The following is a 26,486-nucleotide window of genomic DNA, read 5'->3' as shown; positions in this document are numbered from 1 at the left end:
AAGAACTCGCGAAGGATAACATAGCTGCATAAAGGAAAGGGCCCCGCTCCAAAAGTCATCTCCTAAAACGGTGGCTTCCATATTGGAAACGTCATCCAGAATACTGAGCTTCCGTTTCTTCCATTCTTCGCTCATTACCACCTCACGAAGTGCTGCCTTTATTTCGAGAATCCTCTGGATAGTGCAATATGAAGGTGCTAAGACGGCGGAAATCGGGTCAGAATTTCCTTCCTGACTTCGGCTCAATTTACAAGGATAAAGGCGTCCATACTCAGTTACTCATTCCTCAATTTGCCTGGCACAAATTACTATAGGTTTAACGGATTGAGTTTCAGCTATTTCTTCCATCGACATCTGTATAGAATTTGATGTGCAAGGAGACCAAAATATGTTTCAGAAAACTTATCGGCATGATCAAGGCGTGAGATTATCTGTAGTACATTCGCAGGTCCAACTTCAAGGTTGCATTGCCAAGCACAGCAGTAAATACATCATCCACCTCGTTGCGGTCATCTATACTACTGCTTTCGTGAACAGAAGTCCTCCGGGACTTGAGACAGATATCTTATTGTGAAAGCAGCCTAATGTGCCGGCGAAATGACCAACAGAATACCGTGCAGCCGGTATGAGGTCAAGAGTCCCTAATAATGGTCACAAACTTGTCGATCCTTCCTCTCTCTCTCTCTCTCTCTCTCTCTCTCTCTCTCTCTACTTGAGAAGGAATCACAAAGCCTCTCTCTCGAAAGGAATCATATGCAGGGCCAATGCCTTTCTCATTTCTACGAATGCGGGGAGAGTTGATCACATTGACATTTAACCATCAGCATAGAAAAATCTTGCCACTCTGTCATCTGCATCCTCTTTGTACACATTCTTTTCAGCCTAAGTATGATCGGGTTGTGAATTCCACATGTGTTTCCTCTGCCTTCGTTTGTAGAAGCTCTCTTTGTTTTTTCCTTGCAAGGCATTCTTCCTCCAGAATCTGAAAGGCTTCTCTGAGCGACCCATCCATTATACCGGACATTACAGTGGTTACGTTTCCACCACCTTGTGCCACTTCCCTTGTCAAACCCTCAGGAAACAGTTACATGCTTCCATCCCCACTTGTCAGATTCCAAAGGCATATCAAGAAGAGCTATAACACAAGCATACAGGATCAAAAAAAGATGTCAAAAGAGAGAGCATCATACCGAGCTGCCCTGTTCGCAGCTTGATAAAATAATCAGCGCACTCGCTCCACCGCAAGCCAACATAGTTTTGCTAGTACAATACATCATAAACAGATACCTAAAATCACGCAAGTCAAGGTTCAGACAATGAACCCAGACCCAGGATTCATGCCTTCAGCAGATATCAGCAAATTTCATACGAGTACTGCTACTTGGCTTCTAAGAGAAGTCGGACTTGTGACGGCACAAGTGTTTGAACCACTACAGACGTAACGAACTCAGAAGCACAAAAAGAACGCTGTGGCTACGCGTAAATTTCTCGAGCACATGGCCATAACACCAATTAACCTCCACGTCTTGGCGAATAAGCATACTATAATTTGTCACACCATTGGGTGACATGCTGCTTTGGTCCTTTTCCTCGTTAAGAGATTTTTGAGATGAAAAATTTCATGAGTGAATGCCACTCTATCTAATTCTGTAGGATGCATGAAAATTTAAAGGTGGCTCGCCATACTAAGTAAATCAGGAATACGTACATCTTCATGCATGCTCGCGCGCATGTATCCACTCAGGCAATCAGTGAACCAGTCAAGATTCTTCTTCTACATTCCTACCGCTACATTCAACTTTATCAGCAGAAATCGGCCACAAATGCGAAATACATTAGCGCCGCAATGAAATTCTCAGAGTAGTTCTTCATGTAAATTTTCCTCCTCTCTTGCACTTCAACATGCAACAAGCTACATGTCTTACTTGACACTCTCGCTTTTCAGTGCGTAGCACTGTTCTTTCATACTATAAGCATCCTGACTGCAAATACCCTGAATCCAAAATTCATGACCACGGTTTCTCATCATAAGAAACAAGAGCACGAGACATCACGATTTCACACAATCAATTGAACAAGCAAAACATGTAACTGGACTGCCACGTCAGTAATTTTCGGCGAAAATTGACTGAATGACTATATTGGAATTTCATGCAAAGACTTAAGATTAAATTGGCAAAACTAAAAAGTTTATAACTGAATTAACATATGTACGGTAAATTTAAGGCCCGTTTGGCAAGTTGCCAAACAGTAAAAATTTCTGTTCTTTTGTTCTCATAATCAGTTTTGGAACAAAAATCCGTTTGGTAAACTTTTTGTTCCCGGGTGCAAATTTACAAAAAATTATTCCCAGAATCAGTTTTGGAACAGAATCAAGAAGCTATCTAGGAACAAGAATTGGAATTGGAAATGGAAAAGAAATTATTTTTTTTTCCTTCTTCTTCTTTCCTGTTCTTTACTGTTCTTCTTCTTCTTCAGTTCTTCTTGCCCGGCCGGCTACCGGCGATCAGCAACACAGGCGAGGGCCGCGCCTCGAGGCTCATGGCCTGGGTGAGGGCCGCCCTCGCCGAATCTGGCAAGGGCGGCGGCGAAAATCCAGCGCTCGCCAGATCCGGCGAGGGCTGCCCTTGCCCAGGCCGCGAGCCTCAAGGGCGGCCCTTGCCAACTCAAGCGAGGGCTGGAAAAGGCCAGCGACCAGGCCTTGGCCAAGAAGGAGGAGAAGACAAAAAAAAAAAAGAAAGAAAGAAATATTTAAATACTTAAAAATATTATTAATAAAAAAAATTTGTGCAGTTACCAAATATATTTATGTTCTTTTTCTATTTCAGGAATGGAAATTTTGGGCCGTTATCAAATGTCTTCAAATGCTCAAAATTAATTTCTGGGCACGGAATCAAAAAGAGTCAATTTACAGAACCATTGCCTTGTGCACCCTTTGAACATATTGGACAATTTCTTGAAATTGTTAGTTGCCAGTCAAAGGTCAATTATTGCGTCGCCAGCTTTAGAAAAAAGTGTGGGCTGTTTTGGTGGAATTTTTCGTTCTTTTTTTTTTGTCCTTTTTGTTTAAAAAAAAAGAACTAGTAGTTCTTTATTAAAATTATTCGAAAAAAAGAATAAATTATTGAATTTAGATTGTGTTTGATTCGCTTTTGGAAAAAGTATTTGAAAAAAAAAACATAAAGAGATAGGCCGTTTGATGGAAACACATTTGAGAAATCCTTCGAGATGATCAATTTAAGTTTTTTAATTTTTAATTTGTTTAAAATTAGAAAAAACGATGGCCACAATTTTCAGTGTAAAAGAAATGTGTTTACAAATTTATGAATAAAAAACTAAAATTTCGTTTTTTGCTAAGTTCAAATAGAAAAAATAACATCACAGTGGACTCTTTCTCGATTAAAAAGAGAGTAATTTCATTACAATAAACGTAATAACATTTGCCCTAAGAGAAGAAATTCATTATTCTTGAAATTTACAAACATCCTTAAATATTTTTCCAAACTTATGGCAATCTGATCAAATAAACATGTCATGTCAAAAGTTGCATATTATTTGAAGCACTACTTTCTTTATTTGCGCCATCATGATCCAATGTATATAAATTAGGACTCAAATCTGCTCTCGACAATAGTACAGCTCGTGTCATATCATCACGACATGTAAAACTTTGCTATGCTTCAATCCATTTCAAATGTCTTGACAAACGTTCATTTTTCCTTTCAAAATGGTGACGATAGAGAGTATCCCAGAGACATCCATTAATAAAACCCAGTTGACGGATTAGCTGGTACTAGGTAGATATAAGCATGTGCGAGATTACGGGCCCCAAACAAGAAAAAGAATAAAGAAGCATAGGCAAGACATGTAACACCACTACAGCAGTCAACACCATTGATTACAGTAGATCTACTATGAAGACCGGCAATCTTTTTGCATGAATAGGAGCTCTTTTGTAGCAAATTGAAGTTATATACCTATTTTAAGATGGCCTTTAAGAAATATAAACAAATTTATACTTATTGGATATATTGGTAAGCAAACGGTGTTCATTAGGCGGATTGGTTTGGTGGGCCAAGCAGAAACAAGGGACTTCTCTGTTTTTGTATGCGAAAAAGTCGAGATAATTTGGTGCATTTCGACAGTTTTCTGCGAGATATGTAGCTAATTTTTATTGTCAACATGGGCGTAGCAGCAATAATGTTGATAAAAAGCTTAACAAACCACTAATCGTGTGAGACTTGCATGAACAATGAGTACACAGACCCAATCCATGTGATCGAGGTCCAGTCAATTCTCATCCGTTCGTTCCACGAATGCTGCTAAAATGAAAAGGATCCATTCCATGCAAAATCCCAAAAGTGCAGAGACAATACACTGGTAGAAGCCGACAACAGTGTTCTTCCATATGATGCTTACGCCTTGGAGGTTCTCAGGTGAATGATTGGATCGTTCACCAATGTGAGCAATTAGCCATTTATACAATTCGAACAATTTTGAATTCGTCTCAAATAATAAAAGATGTCAAAATCCTTTGATTGAAGAGCATAAAACAAAAGTTCTAGGTGTTCGAATCTCTTTTTTTTTTCCTTATTTTTTAGGGGTCAAATTACGAATCTTTTCATGGATTCATTGACTTTTCTTCTAGGCTCACAATAATTGCGATTGATTACGCAACCCCTAGAATTTGGTGTCGTTCGACTGGCTCGCATTCAGCCAGCAAGCCTTTATTGAAAATTCAATTGCCTAAACAGTGAGGATTACAATACATGCGTGCCTCCTAATTGACGAGCGATTGATCTCGAATTCCAAGGGGGCGATCGGATGAGACCCGGCTTCGACCACTGCGAACGCGAATTCAAAGCATGTGCATTACAGCAGCTCGATGAAAACAAAATCGGGACATAACTCGATACGAAATGTGCGCGTACATGTGTAATACACATGTACATATAGGTACATATACCCGTATGTGGACGTACGCACATGTAAGATCGGTACTACAATGATGCACGCTTAAATGTGTCTAGCTGCTTTCTCCATTGCCTAGCAACAACTTTGTCCAACTACCCCCCATCCCCACCTACTCTTCCTCTGCCTCTTCCTCTTTCTCTTAGGAAAGGGTGGTGTCTTCACCTATTTCCTGCCATTTGTGGCTCGACCTGCGACATCTCGCAGGGTCCCTTTGATGCATGGAATCAATGCAAATTCCCAATTCCATGCACGGGACCAGACCTTGATCCATGTGTGTGTGAATGAACTGGACCCAACTCCACCATCACATGGCTCATACTTCCAAACAAATTTAGGAATATGGTCAGTGGGGTTATCGTCTCCTTTGGAGTACCTCCATTGAAACCCTGAATTTTTATGCTTTGTTTACAGTCATATCACCACAAAAAAATTATATTATATTTTGTATTTTCAGTTTTTTTTTTTGTTTTTTTGCTGCTTTTTCCTTTCTTGCTTAGAGCATATGATTCTACATGTTTAGTCACCTTAATTACATCGCAAGAGAATGTGTCTCCCTTATTGTGGTCTTGCATTCAAGGATTGCCTAGAGTGCTCTGGGATGGTAGTTTGGGTTTAAACTTTATCCGTTAAATAGCCTCAAGACGTGGAGTAAGTGAGGTGAGTGGTGTCAGCGATCTTACCTCAAGATGCACGATGCACCATCACCTAGGATTCAGCAAATAGATTATTAAGCTTAGATTTAACTCGGATTCTCCTTAGCTCATATCAATTCGCGACTTAAGGTTCAAGTTCATTTTTTTTATCTAGGAGTCGCCGCTGATCTATCTCACCTCCGCCGCCGCCACCTCCTCCTCCTCCGCGTCCGTTATCAGTAGTCAACGAGTTTATTGTACCCAACCATTCTTATATGTCCGAGCGTACTGGGTTGAAGATAACTTCCTACAAGCCCCCTTCCCTCCTCCCTTTGAGGGGAGGCTGTCGGTCACATGAATCGATTAATGTTTGGAATTTCGTGTATGTGCGCACTTCAAGAACTTTAGGTGGTGAATTCTTTCTCTTTTCTTTTTATTTTTATTAAAAGATAAATAAATGGGCGATATAATGATTTCTTTTGTTGTTTAGCCGTGAGGAAAGTGACGTTACCTCTTTAGCTTTGGGCTGGGGCCCACTTGGTTGGGGGGGGGGGGCCATAAATATCTCCATGGATTCGATTCCAAGACGTATGGCCAAGGAAAATGCTTTGTCCTTTTCACTAATTTTACCCTGCTCGCAATTAAAAAAATAATAAATGATTTTATTAAATAATAACCAACTTTTGATAATGCATAACACGAAGTCAGACTATGTACATGTCGCCTACAAAACGAAAATTCAAGAGAAAGTACGTCGGCCAACTATTACCGGACAAATCATTTTTTTCTTTTCGCAGTATTGATATCATAATTAATTAGATCTCGTTTGAAATTTAGAACGATAATTACGATCAAACAATGACCACCATGCCCTCGAGATTTTTTAATTGACGGCACGTCGTTATTATCCGTGACGGCTTGACGGAAAGGGTCCTTCCTTTCTTTTCTCCATTTTTTTTCCTTATTTTTTTCCCCAAAGGTTGGATCTAAGACAGTTTGCTGATTCCTTGGCTGCAGTCCCACGGTCCATATCCGAATTAACTATCGAAAGACAGTTTGTGAGAATACTTGAAAGAATCAACTAATTGTTAATTTGGAAATTGGAACTGAAATAGGATCATGGATGCACTGCGAATACCACTTGACCACGTCGATCGTGGAGCCGCCTCTTCTGAGCCTTCCCTATGCCTTTGCCTTCTTGGGATGGACACGGGCGGGATCATTTGCCTGGTCAGTGAGGATTACAACACATGTGTGCCTCCTAATTGACGAGCGATTGATCTCGAATTCCAAGGGGGCGATCGGATGATGCCCGACTTCGACCACAGCGAACGCGAATTCAAAGCATGTGCACTACAGCAGCTCGGTGAAAACAAGATCGGGACATAACTCGACACGAATTATGCGCGTACATGTGTAATGCACATATACATGTAGGTACATTTATTACGTGTGTGGACGTGCGCACGTGTGAGATCGGTACTATAATGATGCACGCTTAAACGTGTCTAGCTGCTTTCTCCATTGCCTAGCAATAACTTTGTGCAACTAACCCCCATCCCCACCTACTCTTCCTCTGCCTCTTCCTCTTCCCTATACCCCTATCATAAGGCCCCACCTGCGACTCTTCCTCTGCCTCTTCCTCATACCAATTCCCTGCAGGGACCAGATCACCGGGCGGTGTGATACTGACCCAACTCCACCTCACATGGTTCACTGCACAAATTTAGGATTTTGTCAGTTGGGTTATCGCCTGCTTTGGGTACATCCATTGCAACCCAATTTTAGCTTGATTCCGTCATAGCACCCAAATTTATAATGCATTGGAATTTTTTTTTGTTTTTTGCTGCTTTTTCCTTTCTATGCTTAGAGCATATATTCTACATTTTAGTCACCGTGATTACACGGGACCAGAATTTCTCCTGATCCGTGGTGTTGCACGCTAAAACAGATCCTGGTTATTTTGGGTTTAAGTAGTGCGTCAATAGCCTCCAGCTTTAAGTCACATGGTGTCAAACTTCCTCAAACAAAAACTTGGGAATTTTGTCAGTTGGGTTATCGCCTCCTTTGGAGTACCTCCATTGAAACCCTGAATTTTTATGCTTTGTTTACCGTCATAGCACCACAAAAAATTGTATAATACTTTGTATTTTCAGTTTTTTTTTTTGTTTTTTTGCTGCTTTTTCCTTTCTTGCTTAGAGCATATGATTCTACATGTTTAGTCACCTTAATTACATCCCAAGAGAATGTGTCTCCCTTATTGTGGTCTTGCATTCAAGGATTACCTAGAGTGCTCTTGGGTGACAACCCCGTATCGAGATCCGTTTGAATTTGGGTTAGTAAGAGAAACTTGTATCTGTCCTCCCAATAGCCTCGAGATAGTAATTTGCATTCAGTGAAACACTTAGGATTTATTTCATACAAGAGCCGGTGGGACCGGGGAATATACAGGTAGTGCGAACCTCGTGAACGGTAGGTGGAACCGAATGGCCATTGGACGGCTGAGTCAAAAGGAACGAATCATGTCATCGTTATCTTCTTCACGACTACGCAACTCGTTGACTTGTCCATCCCACATGCCTGCCTATATAATTACGTATTATTCTCCGCCTCGATCCCAGACACTCGCTAGAGTTCTTCTCTCCTCCACACACGCATAGCGAGAGAGAGAGAGAGAGAGAGAGAGAGATGGGGGTTCTGGGACCGAGCTCGGCGGTGGGTGTGCAAGAAGGAGAAGATCACCGTCCGAAGGAGCGCGACGCCGGTGCTCTCTTCGTTCTCAAATCTGAAGGTAACTCCATCTCTCCTCTCTCTCTCTCTCTCTCTCTCGTGCTCTGCAACCCCGGCCGCCGCCGCCACCTCCGCCGCCACCTCCTCCTCCTCCGTCTCTGTTATCAGTAGTCAACGAGTTTATTGTACCCAACCGTTCTTATATCTACGAGCGTGCTGGGTTGAATCTAACTTTCTACGAGCCCCTTCCCTCCTCCCTTTGAGGTGAGGCTGTCGATCACATGAATCGATTAATGTTTGGAATTTCGTGTATGTGCGCACTTCAAGAACATTGGGTGGTGAATTCTTTCTTTTTATTATCATTATTAAAAGATAAATAAATGGTCGATGTAATGGTATCTTTTCTTGTTTAGCCGTGAGGAAAGTGACGTTACCTCTTTAGCTTTGGGCTGGGGGCCATTTGGTGGGTGGGGGTCACCTCAAAAGTGGAGAACAATCCCCCGCAAGCATCTCCATTGATTCCAAGACGTATATGGCCAAGAAAAATGCTTGTCGTTTTCACTAATTTTACCCTTTACTCGCAATTAAAAAAATAATAAATGATTTTATTAAATAGTAACCAACTTTTGATAATGCATAACACGAAGTCGGACTATATACATGTCATCTACAGAACGAAAATTCAAGAGAAAGTACGTCGGCCAACTTTTACCGGGCGAATCGTTTTTCTTTTCGCAGTATTGATATCATAATTAATTACATCTTGTTTGAAATTTAGAATGATAATTACGATTAAACAGTGGCGACTATGTCCTCGAGATTTTTTAATTGGCGGCACGTCGTTATTGTCCGTGACAACTTGACGTACAAGGTCCTTTCTTTCTTTTCTCCATTTCTTTCTTTATTTTTTCCCCAAAGGTTGGATCTAAGACAATTTGCTGATCCCTAGGCTGCAGTCCCACGGTCCATGTCCGAATTAACTATCGAAAGACAGTTTGTGAGAATACTTGAAAGAATCAACTGATTGTTAATTTGGAAATTGGAATTGAAACAGGATCATGGATGCACTGCGGATACCACTTGACCACGTCGATTGTGGCGCCACCTCTTCTGAGCCTTCCCTATGCCTTTGCCTTCTTGGGATGGACGGGCGGGATCATTTGCCTGGTCATCGGAGCGGTCGTGAGCTTCTATTCCTACAACCTCATATCGCTCGTCCTGGAGCACAACGCCCAGGTGGGCAATCGGCATCTTCGGTTCAGAGACATGGCTTACGACATCATGGGTAAGTCCTAATCATTGTAGCATTCGTCTCAACAGTAACATTTATCTTAAGACATTGCTCTTGAAAGTTCAATATCTTCTTATCAATGAGCTGTTAAATCTTATATTTTAGAGTGGGACAATTATCTACATCACGTCCCCTTTCTCCCATGTGATAGGTGCAGGTTTTTGAGTCCGACCGTTGATCATGGACCGGTCCGACCATTGACTAGTCAACGGGTCGGGTCGGGTCGGGTCGGGTCGGGTCGGGTCTTCAGGTCCGATCATCGTCTGAGTCGGGTTGCCGGGTTCCTGGTCCGAGTGGCTGACATCATGATGACGTCAGCAACTCCCTGTTCTAACTAACCGGTTGAAAGTACATGATTATTGAAAGAGACAGCGCTCGAAACACGTATGATGGTAACATTACCATGCGATTGTTTTAAAGTGAGGAAGTTGTTGGCGGTTAGGTGACGACGTTCGACCCCGGAAGTCCGTGTCCGAGATGAAGAGATTGGCCTTGAACTTTAGGACAAGTTGTGTCGAAGCACGTGGTCAATCGTTTGAGTTTCAAAAACATGTGTGGATACATGTGAACCCGGATGGTTTACTTGAACTCCTTGGGCACGATGCTTTCGATCTAGCTGCCCTGATCGTACCCAATCCACTGTTTTTGGATTGCAATCCATGGTCAGAGCCGCAAATCATCCCGCTTTTCTTTTGTGATGTACACCACGTAACTTTGTTGACATTTCGAGATTCCGTGCTTTGACCATTGAATCGATAGCAGCACACAAGACATTTTTCTCTTTGGTCAGAGAAACGCAACTTTCATTTCGTTCAGGACTAGGTGAATACTAAGTCGGACAACATGTCCGGCCAACAGTTTGAAGCGACGAAAGAGAAACGTTTGACATTGCAATTTCTAACGCCGCCCTGTGGTACAAAGTAGCCCTAGGGTAGTTTTTGAGCTACCAATAACTCAGGACCATTCTGCTTGTCATTGAATTCACGAATTACTAGCTCTTTCCGTTTATCTGAGCCTAATCTTTAGGTTAGAGTAAATTGTGGAACGTAAGTAGCTTATGATAACGTTGGTCAAGCCAATTGTCATCACGTGTAATGTTAGAGATAAACCCGATACGGCTACATAAGCTTTTGCAAAAGTGTCTGCGTGTGGCATGTTCGGCGCCGCCAAAAATGGCGCTTACTGTTTTGAAGTGAACGAGGCTAACAGTGAAACAAATATGGGTTTGGGCAGGGCCGATATGGGGGAAGTTTTACGTCGGTCCAATCCAATTCTTGGTCTGCTATGGTGCTGTTGTTGGCAGCACTCTTCTGGGAGGAGAATGCCTCAAGGTCTGACTACTGAAACGCTTAAACTTTACTTGTCTGTTTCTGTACATGCTTAGTCATACTTTAGTGTATAGAGAGCTCATTCTTTTATGGTTTTATCAAACAATCCCAGACGATCTACTTGCTGTCGAACCCAGATGGGACGATGAAGCTCTTCGAGTTCATCATAATATTCGGATGCTTGATGTTAGTCCTAGCTCAAGTACCATCTTTTCACTCACTCAGGCACATCAATTTGGTGTCCTTGGTTTTGTCCCTTCTGTACAGTGCTTGTGCCACCGGCGCTTCCATTTACATCGGTAAGTATTAACTCATACATGAAATTCAAATAGTGCTTAATAGCAAAGCAAACTGGTTCATGACAATCATATCCGATGTCGAGTTTCTCCTCTTTCTGTTGCAGGGCTTTCGTCCAAGGGGCCCGAAAAGGACTATTCCTTGGTAGGGAGCATTGAAAGTCGCATCTTCGGTGTCTTCAATGCTGTCGCCATTATTGCGACGACGTACGGGAATGGGATTATTCCTGAAATTCAGGTTTGATACTCGTGATGCGTCTGTTTTGTTTAGCTCAGTATGATTTGATGTCCGCTTGAATCGGTCAGGCGGAGAGATTCAATGAACGATAAGGGTTCAGCATTTGTACCACCGGTTGAACTTTAGCCCATCATGTTCAATCTGTGTAAATTGATTTATAGGCCACGTTGGCGCCTCCGGTGAAGGGAAAGATGTTCAAGGGGCTGTGCATTTGCTATGTCGTGGTCGTGGTCACTTTCTTCAGCGTCGCGATCTCCGGTTATTGGGCTTTTGGCAACAAAGCAGATGCGCTCCTCCTCAACAACTTCTTGGTTGATGGGGAGGCGCTGGTTCCGAAATGGTTCATTTTGATGACCAACGTGTTCGCCATTCTCCAACTGTCAGCTGTTGGTGTAGTAAGAACCTCTCTCTCTCTCTCTCTCTCTCTCTCTCTCTCTCTCTCTCTCTCTCTCTCTCTCGTGCACACGCACGGTGGAATATGTGACGGCGGTAACATGAGAAGAACGAATTGTTTTGGGCAGGTTTATCTGCAGCCTACTAATGAAGTTCTCGAGAACATGTTCGCGGACCCCATGAGCGAGGAATTCTCTGCACGGAATGTCATACCTCGCCTGATCTCTCGGTCGACATCTGTCGTTGTGGCAACAACAATAGCGGCGATGCTCCCCTTCTTCGGAGACATCAATTCTCTGATTGGATCATTCGGATTCCTGCCTCTCGACTTCGTCTTGCCCATGGTCTTCTACAACTTGACGTTTAAGCCACCGAGACGAAGCCCCATTTTCTGGCTGAACATCACTATTGCAGCAGTGTTCTCAGCGGGGGCGGTTGTTGCAGCTGTTGCTGCGGTTAGGCAAATAGCCCTCGACGCGGATACGTACCAGTTATTTGCTAATTTGTAAACAGATGTAATTTGCTCTCAAAAGCTAGCCCGATTATATGAATGCAGATATTAGCCACCCTTCACTGAAACCAGGACACCGATTCGTCCACTGCTGACACCGAAATTCTTTCGCAGTCATGGTAAAATAGCAGTGGAAATTTGTAAAGCAAGAACTATCAGTAGCATTTCCTTTGCTTGAGAGATAAATTCGCAGAGCTGTGATTGCTTTCTTCTTCCCCTTATACAGTACGCATGCAGGGTTCAGATGGAAACTGCACATGCTATATATAAATCCATGGTAAGAATTGATCTGGAAATGAAGAAAAGCCAAACATGAAGGAAATGGGACAACAGTCATTATTCATAAAGCACGATCACATTAGATAAGTCCGATTCACTGAAATTAAACCGAAAGAAAATAACAACAGACAATCGAAGACGACGACAGTAGCTTCCAAAACAACGATTCGCCAGGGCTAGAACTTCACTTCTCAGGGTCACTGCCACAAATATCCATGGACTCACTCATTCGGGTCGTCCGGTGTCTTGGGGAGACTCGAGGCCGGTGGCACAATAGTAATAGGGCTGGCCATGATCGGCTCTTCCTCTTCCGATCCCTCGGGGAGACTCGAGGCCGGTGGCACAATAGTAATAGGGCTGGCCATGATCGGCTCTTCCTCTTCCGATCCCTCGGGGGGACTCGAGGCCGGTGGCACAATAGTAATAGGGCTGACCATGATCGGCTCTTCCTCTTCCGATCCCTCGGGGAGAGTCGAGGCTGGTGGCACAATAGTAATAGGGCTGGCCATGATCGGCTCTCCCCCGTCCGAGCCCTCAGGTCCAGGAGAGCTGCCATTTGCATTGGCTTCCACCATCTCACCCGCGCACACGGGGACATCCACCAGTTCGCCGTCATCAACTTCGCCCGCAGCCGCAGGAGCAGTAGCCGAACGCTTTCTCTTGTACTTTCTCTCTATAGTATCCTCGAATGTGCCGAAAACAATCTGATTAACAGAAACCCAATCCAAAATCCGGTCTTATCAGTTGCATATTTGTAACTTAGAATTTGCAAAACTAATGATAATTCAAATTCGAGTCTTTTGAAGGATCGGAAGTAAAAGAAAGTGAATGAAGATATGAATTTTACTTGAACTTGGTTGCCTGCAATTAGAGGGCCGGCGAGGCAGCCGCCGATATGTGCCCCGTCAGTATCTGTCATCCATAGAGTCAACAATCCATACTTTCGGTTCAATGACCCTTGCAGAACATTAATCACAAAGCGGCCCTGCGATGACATCAATTGGTCACATAAAAGAATTGCAAAGTTTCTAGGAGTAATAGTCGAACTTCGTTGGCAAAACATGGTCAATCTTTGTCGATTTTCGCCACAAAGAGTACTGATCTGGCGATGTCTGTAGCATCAAATGAGGTTCTTTCTACATTGCTGTGAACCAAAACATGGCAGCAGTCTCGGACCCTTTCTGAGCCGGCCGATGGTTGACAATGATTGTCAATCGTCGGTGGATTTTCATCAGTCACCTAATTGAGCCCTACAACTTAATCCCGTGTTCCAGGCATGGCACGGCAGAAAATCTCATCGAATTAAGCCGACTACTCATTGTCAGAAAGTACACATCTCGTAAGATTAAGGCCTTTTCTCGAGAATAATTTTTCCGGCGAGCGCACTGAAAAAGTCGATAACTCGTTCCGATGTAATAAATAAGAAGGGAGCGAGAGACTGAAGAACCTCGAATGCGGTTTTTTCTCCACCAGGATTGCTGCTATGGAAGGCGACAGAAGAGACCTCACCAGTAGCAGTGATAGGAACCACCGTTGTATGTTCTTCCTGAACATATGCTAACAGCTCTTGAATGATGTCCTGAAAACCACGGTTTAGCAGATGTTTGAAATCAGATAACCGACTAAGGTGGCGACGACGACAAAATAAATTTGTATATATGACGATACGTACGCGTCCCGCGGGCACCAATAGCACGTACGGCTTGAAGGTTGGTCCGACCTTATGAACGAGTGCGGCTGCAAAGAGTGTTACGTTAGTTTTAGCCACGAAACATATGACATTGGGCTATGCATGTTTACCGTTCAATTCTGTTCTTGCGAGAATCATTGAGATTTTAGAGATTCAATAAGCGAAATAAAATTCGAGGGTAAATTCGTAAATATCTATTATTGTTGTCCCGCTTTCAGCCCTTTGGATACCCTATAGTTGTACAAAGAATCATTTCATTTTTCTCCCTTTGGACCGTACGAACCCAATTCAAACCCTTCACAATTTTGCAGCGCAAGCCCGATAGGTCTGATTTATGCATCCGACCCGACCCGACCCGATCAGACCGATCAACGATCAATATCATCCCTACCGAGACGGGGCTGTTTTGCCTTTGTGAGGGCACCACGAACTGCCCTTCATGCAAAAATTACTCGAAAAGAAATCAACGCCATTTTTAAGACCGTTATAGGAATCGGCACTTGTATTTTAGAGCACTGTCGTATTACATGGGAGTAGTTGGTAGATTGAGAGATTAGATTCATAACGTTAGATCGAGGAAAGATCTATTTAATTTGAGGGAGTCGGGTGTCTTATGAGGATCGCCCCTCCTTCGTGGCATCCAACATCCAAAGAGCATTAGGGAGCATGTAAAAGCTCACCAAATGTGTCTCCAATGCCAAATAATAATAATGCTTGTAACTTGTCGCGTCATTATTTTTGGGAGGGAACTTACAAGGAGGAGTTCGCATGAGCTTTATCTTATAAGTTTTCTTCGGCCTCCCTCTTCTGCGGCGCCTGGTGGAGGAGGACTCGGCAAACGGAGGAGGCACGGGGAGAGCCAACGGTGCGGGCGACATGGCTGTCCGCCGTGCCGGTGTGGGAGGCGGACCCATTGTTGTTTCATCACTGTCGGACTTTCGAGGGCGACCACGTTTCCTCTTTCCCGTGGTGCTCGGCTCGGGGTTCGCAGCCACCACCGGTTCCCCTCCTGCGCTGGCGTCAGCGGCCACCGTAGCTTCCGGCGACGACATGGCCGCGTTTGTGTCCTCCTTTTGCACTCCCTCGGCCTCGACAATCTGGCTTGGCATGTCTATGGCGAAATGGTTTGCCACCCAATCCTGCATAGACATGGAAATGAAGTTACACTTATTTTGAATATACGATTCTTGAGTTCCTCTCCATCTCAATCTCTCTCAAAAGGCCTGTAGAAAATGAAAATGAAAATGAAAATCTTGGAAAGGAGCACGACAAGAACCTCAACTCTTTTCTTGTAATTTGGTCCCTAGGACTTGTGGAGAATTGTGTAAGGGCAATGGTATTTATAGGGTCCTTAGATATATTGTATTCCTCTTCTACCCCTCGTGACTTGAAAATTTGAGTTGGACCCTGGTTTTATATTTTTGAGAAAAAAACAAATTACATTAATTTTATTCCTTGAAATTGCCTAAATTTGTAAGGAATTTGCTTATCGTTTTTCCTTGTATTTTCGTACAGAGAGTAAGAGGCTGGCTTTTGGCATGGCCATGGGATTGCCACAATTAACCCCAATTTTTATGGATTTTTCGGTCGATTTTATTTCCTTATTTGAAAAATCTAGCCGTCTGCGGCATCTAAATAGTGGCAAGTGCATAATCTCAAACTGGAGCTCAAATTAATGACTGAATCTGGCCAAAAGTTCGCTCCATGGAAAGAACACACGCGTCGCGTCCTCATTGCAGGGAGCTTCTATGGTAGTTCTTATTCAACTTGCCTTCACTTAACAGAAAATCCTATCCAATACAATAATGAATTATGGACTATAGCGCATTGAGTCATGGGAAGGGTACATGTTCCTGCGATTTATTTTTCGAGTTCCTAGTAAAAAGTTATTTTCTCCATAATTTGCTAGTAAGTTCCTTGTAAATCGGATATTACTAACAATTTGGCATCATGGATTCATGGGACTAACGCCTCAATTTTTCTCGGCTTGCACATACTCTTTTTAAGTGAATAGGCGTGGATAATTGTTGTGGTTCACCCCAAGAACAATTATATTTATAGAAACCCTTTTAGGTCAGACCAAAATATAACATTTTTTAGGAGTGGCCATTTTAATTTCTCCAATTAAAACCAGAATTTTGGTTTTTTTGGATAAATTTTAGTTTCCAAAAGTAAAAATCCTAATCATTACAAAATTAGATTCTGGCCGGAAATTATGATCAAACCTAGCCACTGTTTGCCACATGTAATGCAAGGCATGCTGTTGTGAGCGCGCAGCAAAAACCCGGTACCTGCGTCCGAGGAGATCGCCAATCTGAGCCCGTCAATATATCAAGTTGGACCCACATTCACTCAAAAACTTAAGCCAATGAGTTATGGGTCAACTTAGATATACACTAATTATCCGATGTAGGTATTCTCTAACACAAATCACACGTGCATCTCAACATTCTCCCCTTCAAGTGTGAACTCAATATTAAGTGTACTTCCCCTCAATTCGAATCTTCATCAACGCCCAACTTTATCCTTGGTCTTTTTCTCCAAACCGAACTATGAGATCTATCATCGGGCCACGTTGCTATACCCCCAAGTTCGAGCCTATCAACATATCAAGTTGGACCCACCTTCACTCAAAACTTAAACCAATGAGTTATAGGCCAATTTGGATATTTTAACTGCTTCACACCACCAATTCTCCGATGTGAGACTTCTCTAGCATCTCAACAATCTCCCCATCACACGTGAGCTTAGTGTTAGGTGTGCTCCCCTTAATCCGGATATCATTCTACATCAAGATATCTCATTCTCCAAACTGAACTATGAAATCTACCATCAGGCCCACTTAGTGTTAGGTGTGCTTCCCCTTAATCCGGATATCATTATACAACACGATATCTCATTCTCCATACTGAACTATGAAGTCTGCCACTAGGCCCGCGTTTCTACACTACAACACCTACCGCTCGGAAACCACATTGGTCACCAAATTCCTTTCTTGAGACATTCACCAAACACTAGAATAGATTGTGATATCGCCTTTTTTGGGAGCGCACGTCAAAAGCCCAAAACCTTTATTCAAGGATGTCGTCAAGAGAAAGCCTAAGTCCGAGGCTCTCAACATATCAAGTTGGACCACCTTTCACTCAAAAATTTAAATCAATAAGTCATGGGCCAACTTAGATATATTAACAGCTCAACACCATACCAATTATCTGATGTGGGAATTTTTTAACATAACTCACATATGCATCTCACTCGACACGTGTTACATTTTTGTTGTGTGTAGTTTAAAGTAGTATTCGTGAAAGCCATCTTCGTTATCACTTTTTATTACAATTCAATGATTTCATAACTATACAGACTAATAAGAAAATCCAATATATATATATATATATATATATATATATATATATATATATATATATGTAAATAATTTCCTCCAAGTCACTTTATAAATGAGGATGCAACGCAAAAAATCAAGATATTTTCAAATTTCAAAAAAGTCTCCTTCACATTTAATTAAAAACATTATTACACAGTTTAGTCATTGTAATGTACCACTTGGCATGATGGATTCACAGGCCTAATGTTCCTAGGCTTAGGTGAATAGACCCGCAAGATCGTTGTGGCTTTCCCAAACACTACTAATTGTTATTAGTAATCCGCCCTTAATATAAACTTAGGTTAGGGTTTTTAGGTCCAAACCTTCTCGCGTGTTGAGGTGTCAAAATGGGTGAGGAATAGGGGTGAGCGGTTCCCGGTTCGATCCTGTCCAACCCAAGAACCGAGAACCGAACTAGGAGGATCGATTCCCAGTTTCTAAGACCGAGGACCGGACCGGCTAGTCTTGAGACCGTGGACCGGTCCGGTCCAGTTCCAATGGGACCAATATTAAATATTATTTGTGAACTGAAAATCGATTGTTCCGTTTTTTCCTTTGTAGTTTTGATTTGATCCCATAAGGCCATGGAAAAAATTAGAAAAATATATATAATATATGAAAAAATTAAACAATCAGTTCCAATTGGACCAATATTAAATATTTTTCATATATATTATATATTATATATGAAAAAATTAGAAATATATATTTATTGGTCTAGTCCAATCGGTCATGTTCCCACCCTAGAACCAGGAACCGGATCGCTCGGAAATCAATTCCACTTTTAGAAACCAGGAACCGGACCAATATTCCCGAGAACCGGATCAAATCAGTCGGTCCGATCAGGTCCGGTCCAGTCGCGATTTGGGCGGTCCATCTTGCTCACCCCTAGTGAGGAACTCATATTTTAATTCATCTTTGATATTTGAGTGATATATGGATTGGCTAAGATTTTAAAAAAATAGATTGCAACGGGATCTAATAGAGCAAAGCCTTACTAATAATGAGTTATAATGAGTTTAGAAAGAACCCACTTTCAACCCATTTAATCGAAAGAAGCTACTTTGGGGCCCGTTTTGTTCGACTTTGGGGGAATACATTTTGGGGGAATGCAAATACCTTTGGGCTAAAGGGACTAGCGGGCCATATTCGTTATCACTTTTTATTACAATTCAATGATTTCATAACTATACAGACTAATAAGAAAATCAAATATACATATGTGTAAATAATTTCCTCCAAGTCACTTTATAAATGAGGATGCAACGCAAAAAATCAAGATATTTTCAAATTTCAAAAAAGTCTCCTTCACATTTAATCAAAAACATTATTACACAGTTTAGTCATTGTAATGTACCACTTGGCATGATGGATTCACAGGCCTAATGTTCCTAGGCTTAGGTGAATAGACCTGCAAGATCGTTGTGGTTTTCCCAAACACTACTAATTGTTATTAGTAATCCCTTTGAGCCCTTAATATAAACTTAGGTTAGGGTTTTTAGGTCCAAACCTTCTCGCGTGTTGAGGTGTCAAAATGGGTGAGGAATAGGGGTGAGCGGTTCCCGGTCCGATCTGGTCCAATCCAAAAATCGAGAATCGGACCGGGAGGACCAGTTCCCAGTTTCTAGGACCGGGGACTGGACCGGCTAGTCTTGAGACCGTGGTCCGGTCCGGTCCGGTTATAATGGGATCAATATTAAATATTATATGTGAACTGGAAACCAATTATTCTGTTCTTTCCTTTGTAGTTCTGATTTGATCCCATAAGGCCATGGAAAAAATTGAAAAAATATATATAATATATGAAAAAATTGAACAATTGGTTCCAATGGGACCAATATTAAATATTTTTCATATATATTAAAATATTATATATATGAAAAAACTAGAAAAATACATATTTATCGGTATGGTCCGGTCCGGTCCGGTTCCAATGGGACCAATATTAAATATTATTTGTGAATTGGGAACCGATTATTCCGTTCTTTCCTTTGTAGTTCTGATTTGATCCCACAAGGCCATGGAAAAAAAATTGGAAAAATATATAATATATGAAAAAAATTGACAATGTTTGGGACAATATTAGTATTTTTCAAAATCAACTATTGGCTAAAGGACTTTTGCTAATTTTTTTTTTTTTTGGGCTCCGGTGGAGCTACACCGCGGCCGGATCACGAATATTCCACTTAGCCGAACCGCTAATATTCGGCCGGATCCGGTCACCACTCTGGGTCGCGCGACCCCGGCGGTCGCCGGTCGGCCTCGCGGGCGGTCCGGCCTTGCTCCCTCGGTGAGGGAAGATGATTTTCGATGAATATCTTTGCATATTTGCAGTGATATATGCATTGGCTAAGATTTTAAAAAAATAGATTGCAACGGGATCTAATAGAGCAAAACCTTACTAATAATGAGTTATAATGAGTTTAGAAAGAACCCACTTTCAACCCATTTAATCGAAAGAAGCTACTTTGATCCGATGACGCCACGTTCTCTTTCCGTCTTTGCTATCCTTTGGATGCTAGTTGAGCTTTTCAAGCCCAAAGCAACATGGCATATTGCTTTTCGTTTTACTTTCAATATTTCGGTGCAGGAAATGATTGTGTTATCCATAAAAATAAAAAGATTTTACAAAGTTGAAAATTTTTTTGTTCCTCTAATACCTTTCAAAAATTAGAACAAGTATTCATTGTCGAATGTCATAAGTCAATCATCTTTCTTATTCTAATTGATAATATAAGTTCTTACTAGTTACGTATTTTGGAACTATAACATCCGATGCTTAAAGTTAAATCATAGTTGGTCTCTTATGCCTAAAGTGTCAAAATCTGACTCATATTTTTAGGACCAAGTTGTTTAGATGTTGTTTAAATATTTAAAGAGCCAGATGAATATGAATTTTAAAATATTAAAGTCAATCGGATTGGGTCTTCGTGGGTTTCTAAAGAACCCATTCTGGCCCATTTATGGCTTGTCGCCTATTGGTACGCTCAATTGGCTGAGCAGGATTCAACCACACATAGTCACTTGGGTCACCATACAAATTATAATTCACAATCCTACCACCATAGCAACAAGACGCAACCTTATAGAAATAGATAGAGATGCGCCAGATGAGTCAAGCGAGCAAGGGGATCAGTGTAGCTGGCGAATGGAGGCGCGACGGCAAGGGCTCTCGGCAATAATGGTTGGCGATGTCAGGTCGACTTGTTCCAAATTTCTTCGTTGTTGACATTTAAGTTTGTCCAATCATTTTCTTAACCTTGGTGTCATGGAGAAGAAGACGGCCAAAATTGGAAACAAAGAAAAAAAAACTAAAAATGAATAACAATGAACAAAAAATAGGACGCATCTCAACCTTTCAACTTTAATGGTTGAGATCCATCCTCACAAAAAATTGGGTAATATAAATGGTTAAGAAAATTGGTATGGAGCTTGCATTGGGTATGAATAGCTAAAATTGTATTATACAAAAATATGTCAAGATTGCTTGAAAGAGTCAATTCGGGTCATATCAATTTTCGACCTATCCAAACCTAACCCTATGCACCCATTTAACATATCTACATGGAGGAGCAAAACAAAATGAGATTATCATATTATTTTCCAAAGCAAGTCACTCGAATTTGGCCCAATCACCAACCCAAAATCAACTTCAAATTTTGTTATTCCTAGCAAATTCATTTCAATATGCTAGGCTCTTAACACTGCCAATGACTATATTAAAATAATTTACTTGATTATTCATTTTTTTGAATAGAATAGTACTACGTTAATTACATGATTTATGCTAATCATTATGCACTAATGCTAATGTCTTAGATCGATGAAAAAACAGTCACCAGATCAGAAAAACTTGTATGTTGATGCATTTAGAAGCTCGAAAATACAATTAGTTGAGTAAATGACAGATATACTTAATTTGCTCCCGAGTGTCTAAACATATTCTTTTCCAACATTTTGATGTTATGGAATTAAAACCAATCTTTTAGATTTTTCTATCGATTTTATCTTCCTTCATCGAAAATACCTAGCCGTCTACGGTATCTAAATAATGGAAAATGCATAATTTCAAATTCAGGCTCGAATTAATGATCAAATCCAGTCAAAACTTCACTGTATGGAAAGAACACACACTTCGCATCCTCATTGCGAGGAGCTTTTATAGTAATTATTATTTAACTTGCTTTTGCTTAAGAGAGAAACATATATGATACAGTAATGAATTATGGATTATTTGAAAAGAGCTAGCCGACTACAGTATCTAAATAATGGAAAGTGCATAATTTCAAACTTAGGCTCAAATTTATGACCAAATCCAGTCAAAAGTTCGGTCCATGGAAAGAACACACGCGTCGCATCCTCATTGCGGGGAGCTTTTATAGTAGTTATTATTCAACTTGCTTTTGCTTAAGAGAAAAACATATCTAATACAGTAATGAATTATGGATTATTTGAAAAGACCTAGCCGTCTGTGATATCTAAATAATGGCAAGTGCATAATTTCAAACTCAGGCTCGAAATTATGACCAAATTTGGCCAAAAGCTCGCTCCAAGGAAAACACACACGCGGCATGCTGTTGTGAGCGCGCAGCAAAAACCTAATACATTTATCCGGGGAGATCGCCAAGAGAGAGTCCAAGTCTGAGCCCGTTAATATATCAAGTTTGACTCACTTTCACTTAAAAGCTTAAACCAATGAGTTATAGGCCAACTTAGATATACACTAATTGTCTAATGTAGGGCTTTAAAGAGCTCATTATCTCTATCCCACTTCGAACTCCAAGTGTTAAGCGCAGTGGAATTTTCATGTCACCAGAAAGGGATTCGGATCAAGAGAGTAAAGTGACTTCAAGGCTTCGCTAGACTGCTTTCATTTCACAGGCTAAAAGGTAGGGTGAACACCCGGAGAAAGATAGATGAATCTGGTCTACTATGAGGTCTGCCATCGGGCTGTGTTGCTACACCCCCAAGTTCGAGCCCGTTAACGTATCAAATTAGACCCACATTCACTCAAAAACACATACCGAACTATGAAGTCTGCCATCAAGCCCGCGTTTCTACATCAATCAACTATCAACTCCAGAACAGATACCCGATACCTTCATCTCGTGATATCGCCAAGAGAGAGCCAAAATCTGAACCCGTCAACATATCAAGTTTGACCCACTTTCACTCAACGAGCAAGTAGCCAATAAGCTATAGGCCAACTTAGATATATTAACTACTCAATACCATATCAATTCTCTGATGTGAGACTAGTCTTACACAACTCACATATACATTTCACTCAACACGTGTGTTACATATTTGTTGTGTGCAGTTTATAGTAGTATTCGTGCAAGCTATCTTCGCTATCACTATTTATTACATTTCAATGATATCATCACAATACATATTAATAAGAAAATCCAAGATATATATATAATGTAAATAATTTCCTCCAAGTCACTTTATAAATGAGGATGCAACGCAAAAAATCAATATATTTTCAAATTTCAAAAAATTCTCCTTCACATTTAAGTGAAAACATTTACTCAATTCTTTTCCAACATTTTGATGTTATGGAATTAAAACCAATCTTTTGGATTTTTCTATTGATTTTATCTTACTTCTTCGAAAATACCTAGCCGTCCACGGTATCTAAATAATGGAAAGTGCATAATTTCAAATTCAAGCTCGAATTAATGATCAAATCTAGTCAAAACTTTACTCCATGGAAAGAACACACGCGTCGAGTCCTCATTGTGGGGAGCTTTTATAGTAATTCTTATTCAACTTGCTTTTGCTTAAGAGAGAAACATTTCTGATACAGAAATGAATTATGGATTATTTGAAAAGACCTAGCCATCTACGGTATCTAAATAATGGAAAGGGCATAATTTCAAACTCAGGCCCGAATTTATCACCAAATCTGGCCAAAAGTTCGCTCCATGGAAAGAACACACATGTTGTGTCCTCATCGCATGGATCGTTTATAGTAATTGTCATTCAACTTGCCTTTGCTTAAGAGAGAATCCTATTTGATATAGTAATGAATTACGGATTGTAGCAGCAATTAGGGCACATTAAGTTATCGAAATGGTACATGTTCTAGAGATTTATTATTCAATTTTCTAGTAAAATGTTGTTTCTCCATAATTTTCTTATAAATTAGATGTTACTAACAATTTGGCCTCGTGGATTCAGGGGACTAACGGCTCGATATTTCTAGGCTTGCCTGCATTCTTTTTAAGTAAGTAGGCCCAAATAATCATTGCGGTCTGGATAAGCACAACTATATTTATAAAAAGAAATTTAGGCCAGACGACAATGTAACATTTTTTGGAGTGGCCACCTTAATTTCTCCAATTAAAACCAGAATTTTGATTTTTTTTGGCATAAATTTTAGTTTCCAAAAGTAAAAATCGGCCCAATTCCCTAAAAAATCTCAAATTTTAGGTTAAGTCCCAAATCTGCCCCGAACTTTTTTTTGTCTCAGGAAAAACCCCAAACTTTAGGTCCAGTCCCAAATCTGCCCCGAACTTTTTTTTGTCTCAGAAAAAATTCCAAACTTTAAGTCCAGTCCCGAATATGTCCCGAATTTTGTTTTGTGTAAAAAAAATCACCAAAATTCAATTTATTTTCAAAAATATACCCCGTAATTCAATCCCAACTTGATGTGACACTTCCACGTCGATAACAAATCCACATCAACAAAGTAATAGGGCTTTTTTAGACAAAGAAAAGTTCGGGGTAAATTTGGACTGAACCTAAAAATTCAATTTTTTTAAATTAAAAAAAAAAATTTGTGGTGGATTTGTTATCATCCCTAACTTTCATATCCTAGAACGATTTTATTTTGGAGAATTTCAACAATTTTTATTGGGTTGGATTTGTTATCGAAGTGGAATGCGACATCAGCCTGTACCTATCGCCTCATTACTTTTCTAATGTGGATTTTTTGTCGACATGAAAGTACCACGTTAAGTTGGGATTGGATCACGGGGGTATATTTTTTTAAATAAATTGAATTTTGGTGATTTTTTTTTACACAAAACAAAATTTGGGGCAAATTTGCGACTGGACTTAAAGTTTGGGGTTTTTTCTAAGACAAAAAAAAGTTTGAGGCAGATTTGAGACTGGACCTAAAGTTTGGGATTTTTCCTGAGGCAAAAAAAAGTTCGGGGTAGATTTGGGACTTAACCTAAAGTTGGAAGTTTTTTAGGGAATTCGCCCGTAAAAATCCCAATAGTACGAAATTACTTTCTTGCCGGAATTTATGATCAAATCTAGCCACTATTTGCCACACGTCATTGCATTTTTGTTGTCTGTAGTTTGTAGTAGTATTTGTGCAAATCATCTTCTTTATAACTAATTATTACATTTCATTACAGGATGAGAAAATCCAATAAATGTAAACGCATATATTGTAAATAATTCCTTCCAAGTCACTTTATAAATGAGGATGCAAAGCAAAAGATCAAACTATTTTCGAATTTTGAAGCATTCCCGTTCATATATAAGTCAAAACAGGATTACATAGGTTTAATCATTATTATTTGCAACTTGGCATCATGGTTTCATAGGCATAATGTTTCTAGGGTCAGACGTTTCAAGTTAATAGACCCGCATGATCCTCGTGGCCTTCCCAAACACAATTGATTGTTATTAGTAATCCTTTTAGGCCCTTAATATAAACTTAGATAAGGTTTCTTAGGTCCAAACCTTCCATGGAGTAGAGGTGGCGAAATGGGTCAATGACTATATTTTAAATCATAATTAATAAGTTCGATGGTATATGGATTGGCTAACTTGCAATGGGTCTAATAGAGGAAAGCCCAATTAATAATGGGCTATAATGGGCTAAAAAAAACCAATTTAAACCCATTTAATCCAATGAAGCTACTTCGGTACGATGGCACTACTTTCTATCTTCGTCTTCCACTATCCTTATGGTAATGGTTGGACTTTTCAGGCCCAAAGTAACATAGCCTATTCATTTTTGTTTTTCTCTTTTCGATTTTTTGGTGCAAGATATGATTGTGTTTAAAATCCATAAAATAATAAGGTTTTACAAGGTTGAAAATGTATATCTTTCCTCTAATGCCTTGCAAAAATAAGAAGAAATATTCATTGTAGTATGTCATAAGTCAATCATCTTTCGTAATCTAACTGATAATAGAGAGTTCTTATGAATTACGTATAAGACTTCGCATACTTTGGATTTATAACATTTTATGTTTACAGTTAAATTCATTATTGGTCTCTTATGTCTAGAAGTGTCAAAATGAGTCATATATCCATTCTCTGACTTGTACTTTTAGGACTGAATTCTATATATGTAAAAGGTAATGTGAAAATGGGTTTAAAAAATTAAAGTCGGTCAAATTGAGTCTTAATGAGTTTCTAGAGAATCCATTTAGGTCCGAATTTTACCAATTGCCCATGGGCACTTTGAATTGGATGAGTGGAGTCGAACCACGCATACTCACTTGGGTCACCACACAAATTGTAATTCACAACCCAACCACCACACCCAAAACGAGTTGCGACCTTAGCATAGAGAAATAGATAGAGACGTGCCACATGAATCGAGAGAGCAAAGGGGTTGGTATCATCGGATGGAGGCGCGACAGCAACGGCTCTTGGCGGCAATTGTCCGCGACGACGTGGTGACTGATTTGAAAGCTCTTTGTTGTCGGCATTTATGCTTGTTCTTTCATTTCCTTAGCCTTGGTGTCACGAAGTTTTTACCCGCTCAAA

The 26,486-nt window shown here is 40.5% G+C and overlaps 2 protein-coding genes across 2 annotated transcripts; one reads left to right on the top strand and one right to left on the bottom strand.

Annotated features, from left to right (window-relative positions):
* Positions 1-8,233: 8,233 nt before the first annotated feature.
* LOC115679172 (GABA transporter 1) lies at positions 8,234-12,579 on the top strand. The gene is made up of 7 exons (XM_030602759.2): positions 8,234-8,397; positions 9,391-9,621; positions 10,861-10,958; positions 11,068-11,254; positions 11,359-11,489; positions 11,651-11,884; positions 12,011-12,579. Exons 1-7 carry the CDS (start codon positions 8,295-8,297, stop codon positions 12,389-12,391), a joined length of 1,365 nt encoding a protein of 454 aa, XP_030458619.2. The 5' UTR covers positions 8,234-8,294; the 3' UTR covers positions 12,392-12,579.
* A 127-nt stretch (positions 12,580-12,706) lies between these two features.
* LOC130137832 (uncharacterized) lies at positions 12,707-14,083 on the bottom strand. The gene is made up of 2 exons (XM_056310230.1): positions 13,520-14,083; positions 12,707-13,376 (listed from the first exon to the last, which is right to left on the bottom strand). The coding sequence occupies exons 1-2, from the start codon at positions 13,733-13,735 to the stop codon at positions 12,894-12,896; spliced, it is 699 nt and encodes a 232-aa protein (XP_056166205.1). The 5' UTR covers positions 13,736-14,083; the 3' UTR covers positions 12,707-12,893.
* Between the last annotated feature and the right edge of the window lie 12,403 nt (positions 14,084-26,486).

This window comes from Syzygium oleosum, unplaced genomic scaffold (genome assembly GCF_021117445.2).
Source record: "Syzygium oleosum isolate NSW1041296 unplaced genomic scaffold, Sole_v2.1 Sole_v2.03, whole genome shotgun sequence".
NCBI lineage: Eukaryota > Viridiplantae > Streptophyta > Magnoliopsida > Myrtales > Myrtaceae > Syzygium > Syzygium oleosum.
This window is presented reverse-complemented; position numbering and strand designations above follow the sequence as displayed.

Bases quoted from the DNA above. Each gene is read 5' to 3' on its own strand.
- LOC115679172 (XM_030602759.2), top strand. From the start codon at position 8,295: ATGGGGGTTCTGGGACCGAGCTCGGCGGTGGGTGTGCAAGAAGGAGAA. The intron at 10,959-11,067 runs GTCTGACTACTG...AAACAATCCCAG, and splicing joins TGGGAGGAGAATGCCTCAAG to ACGATCTACTTGCTGTCGAA. The intron at 11,885-12,010 runs GTAAGAACCTCT...TGTTTTGGGCAG, and splicing joins AACTGTCAGCTGTTGGTGTA to GTTTATCTGCAGCCTACTAA.
- LOC130137832 (XM_056310230.1), bottom strand. From the start codon at position 13,735: ATGTTTTGCCAACGAAGTTCGACTATTACTCCTAGAAACTTTGCAATT. The intron at 13,377-13,519 runs GTAAAATTCATA...TCTGTTAATCAG, and splicing joins TTGCAGGCAACCAAGTTCAA to ATTGTTTTCGGCACATTCGA.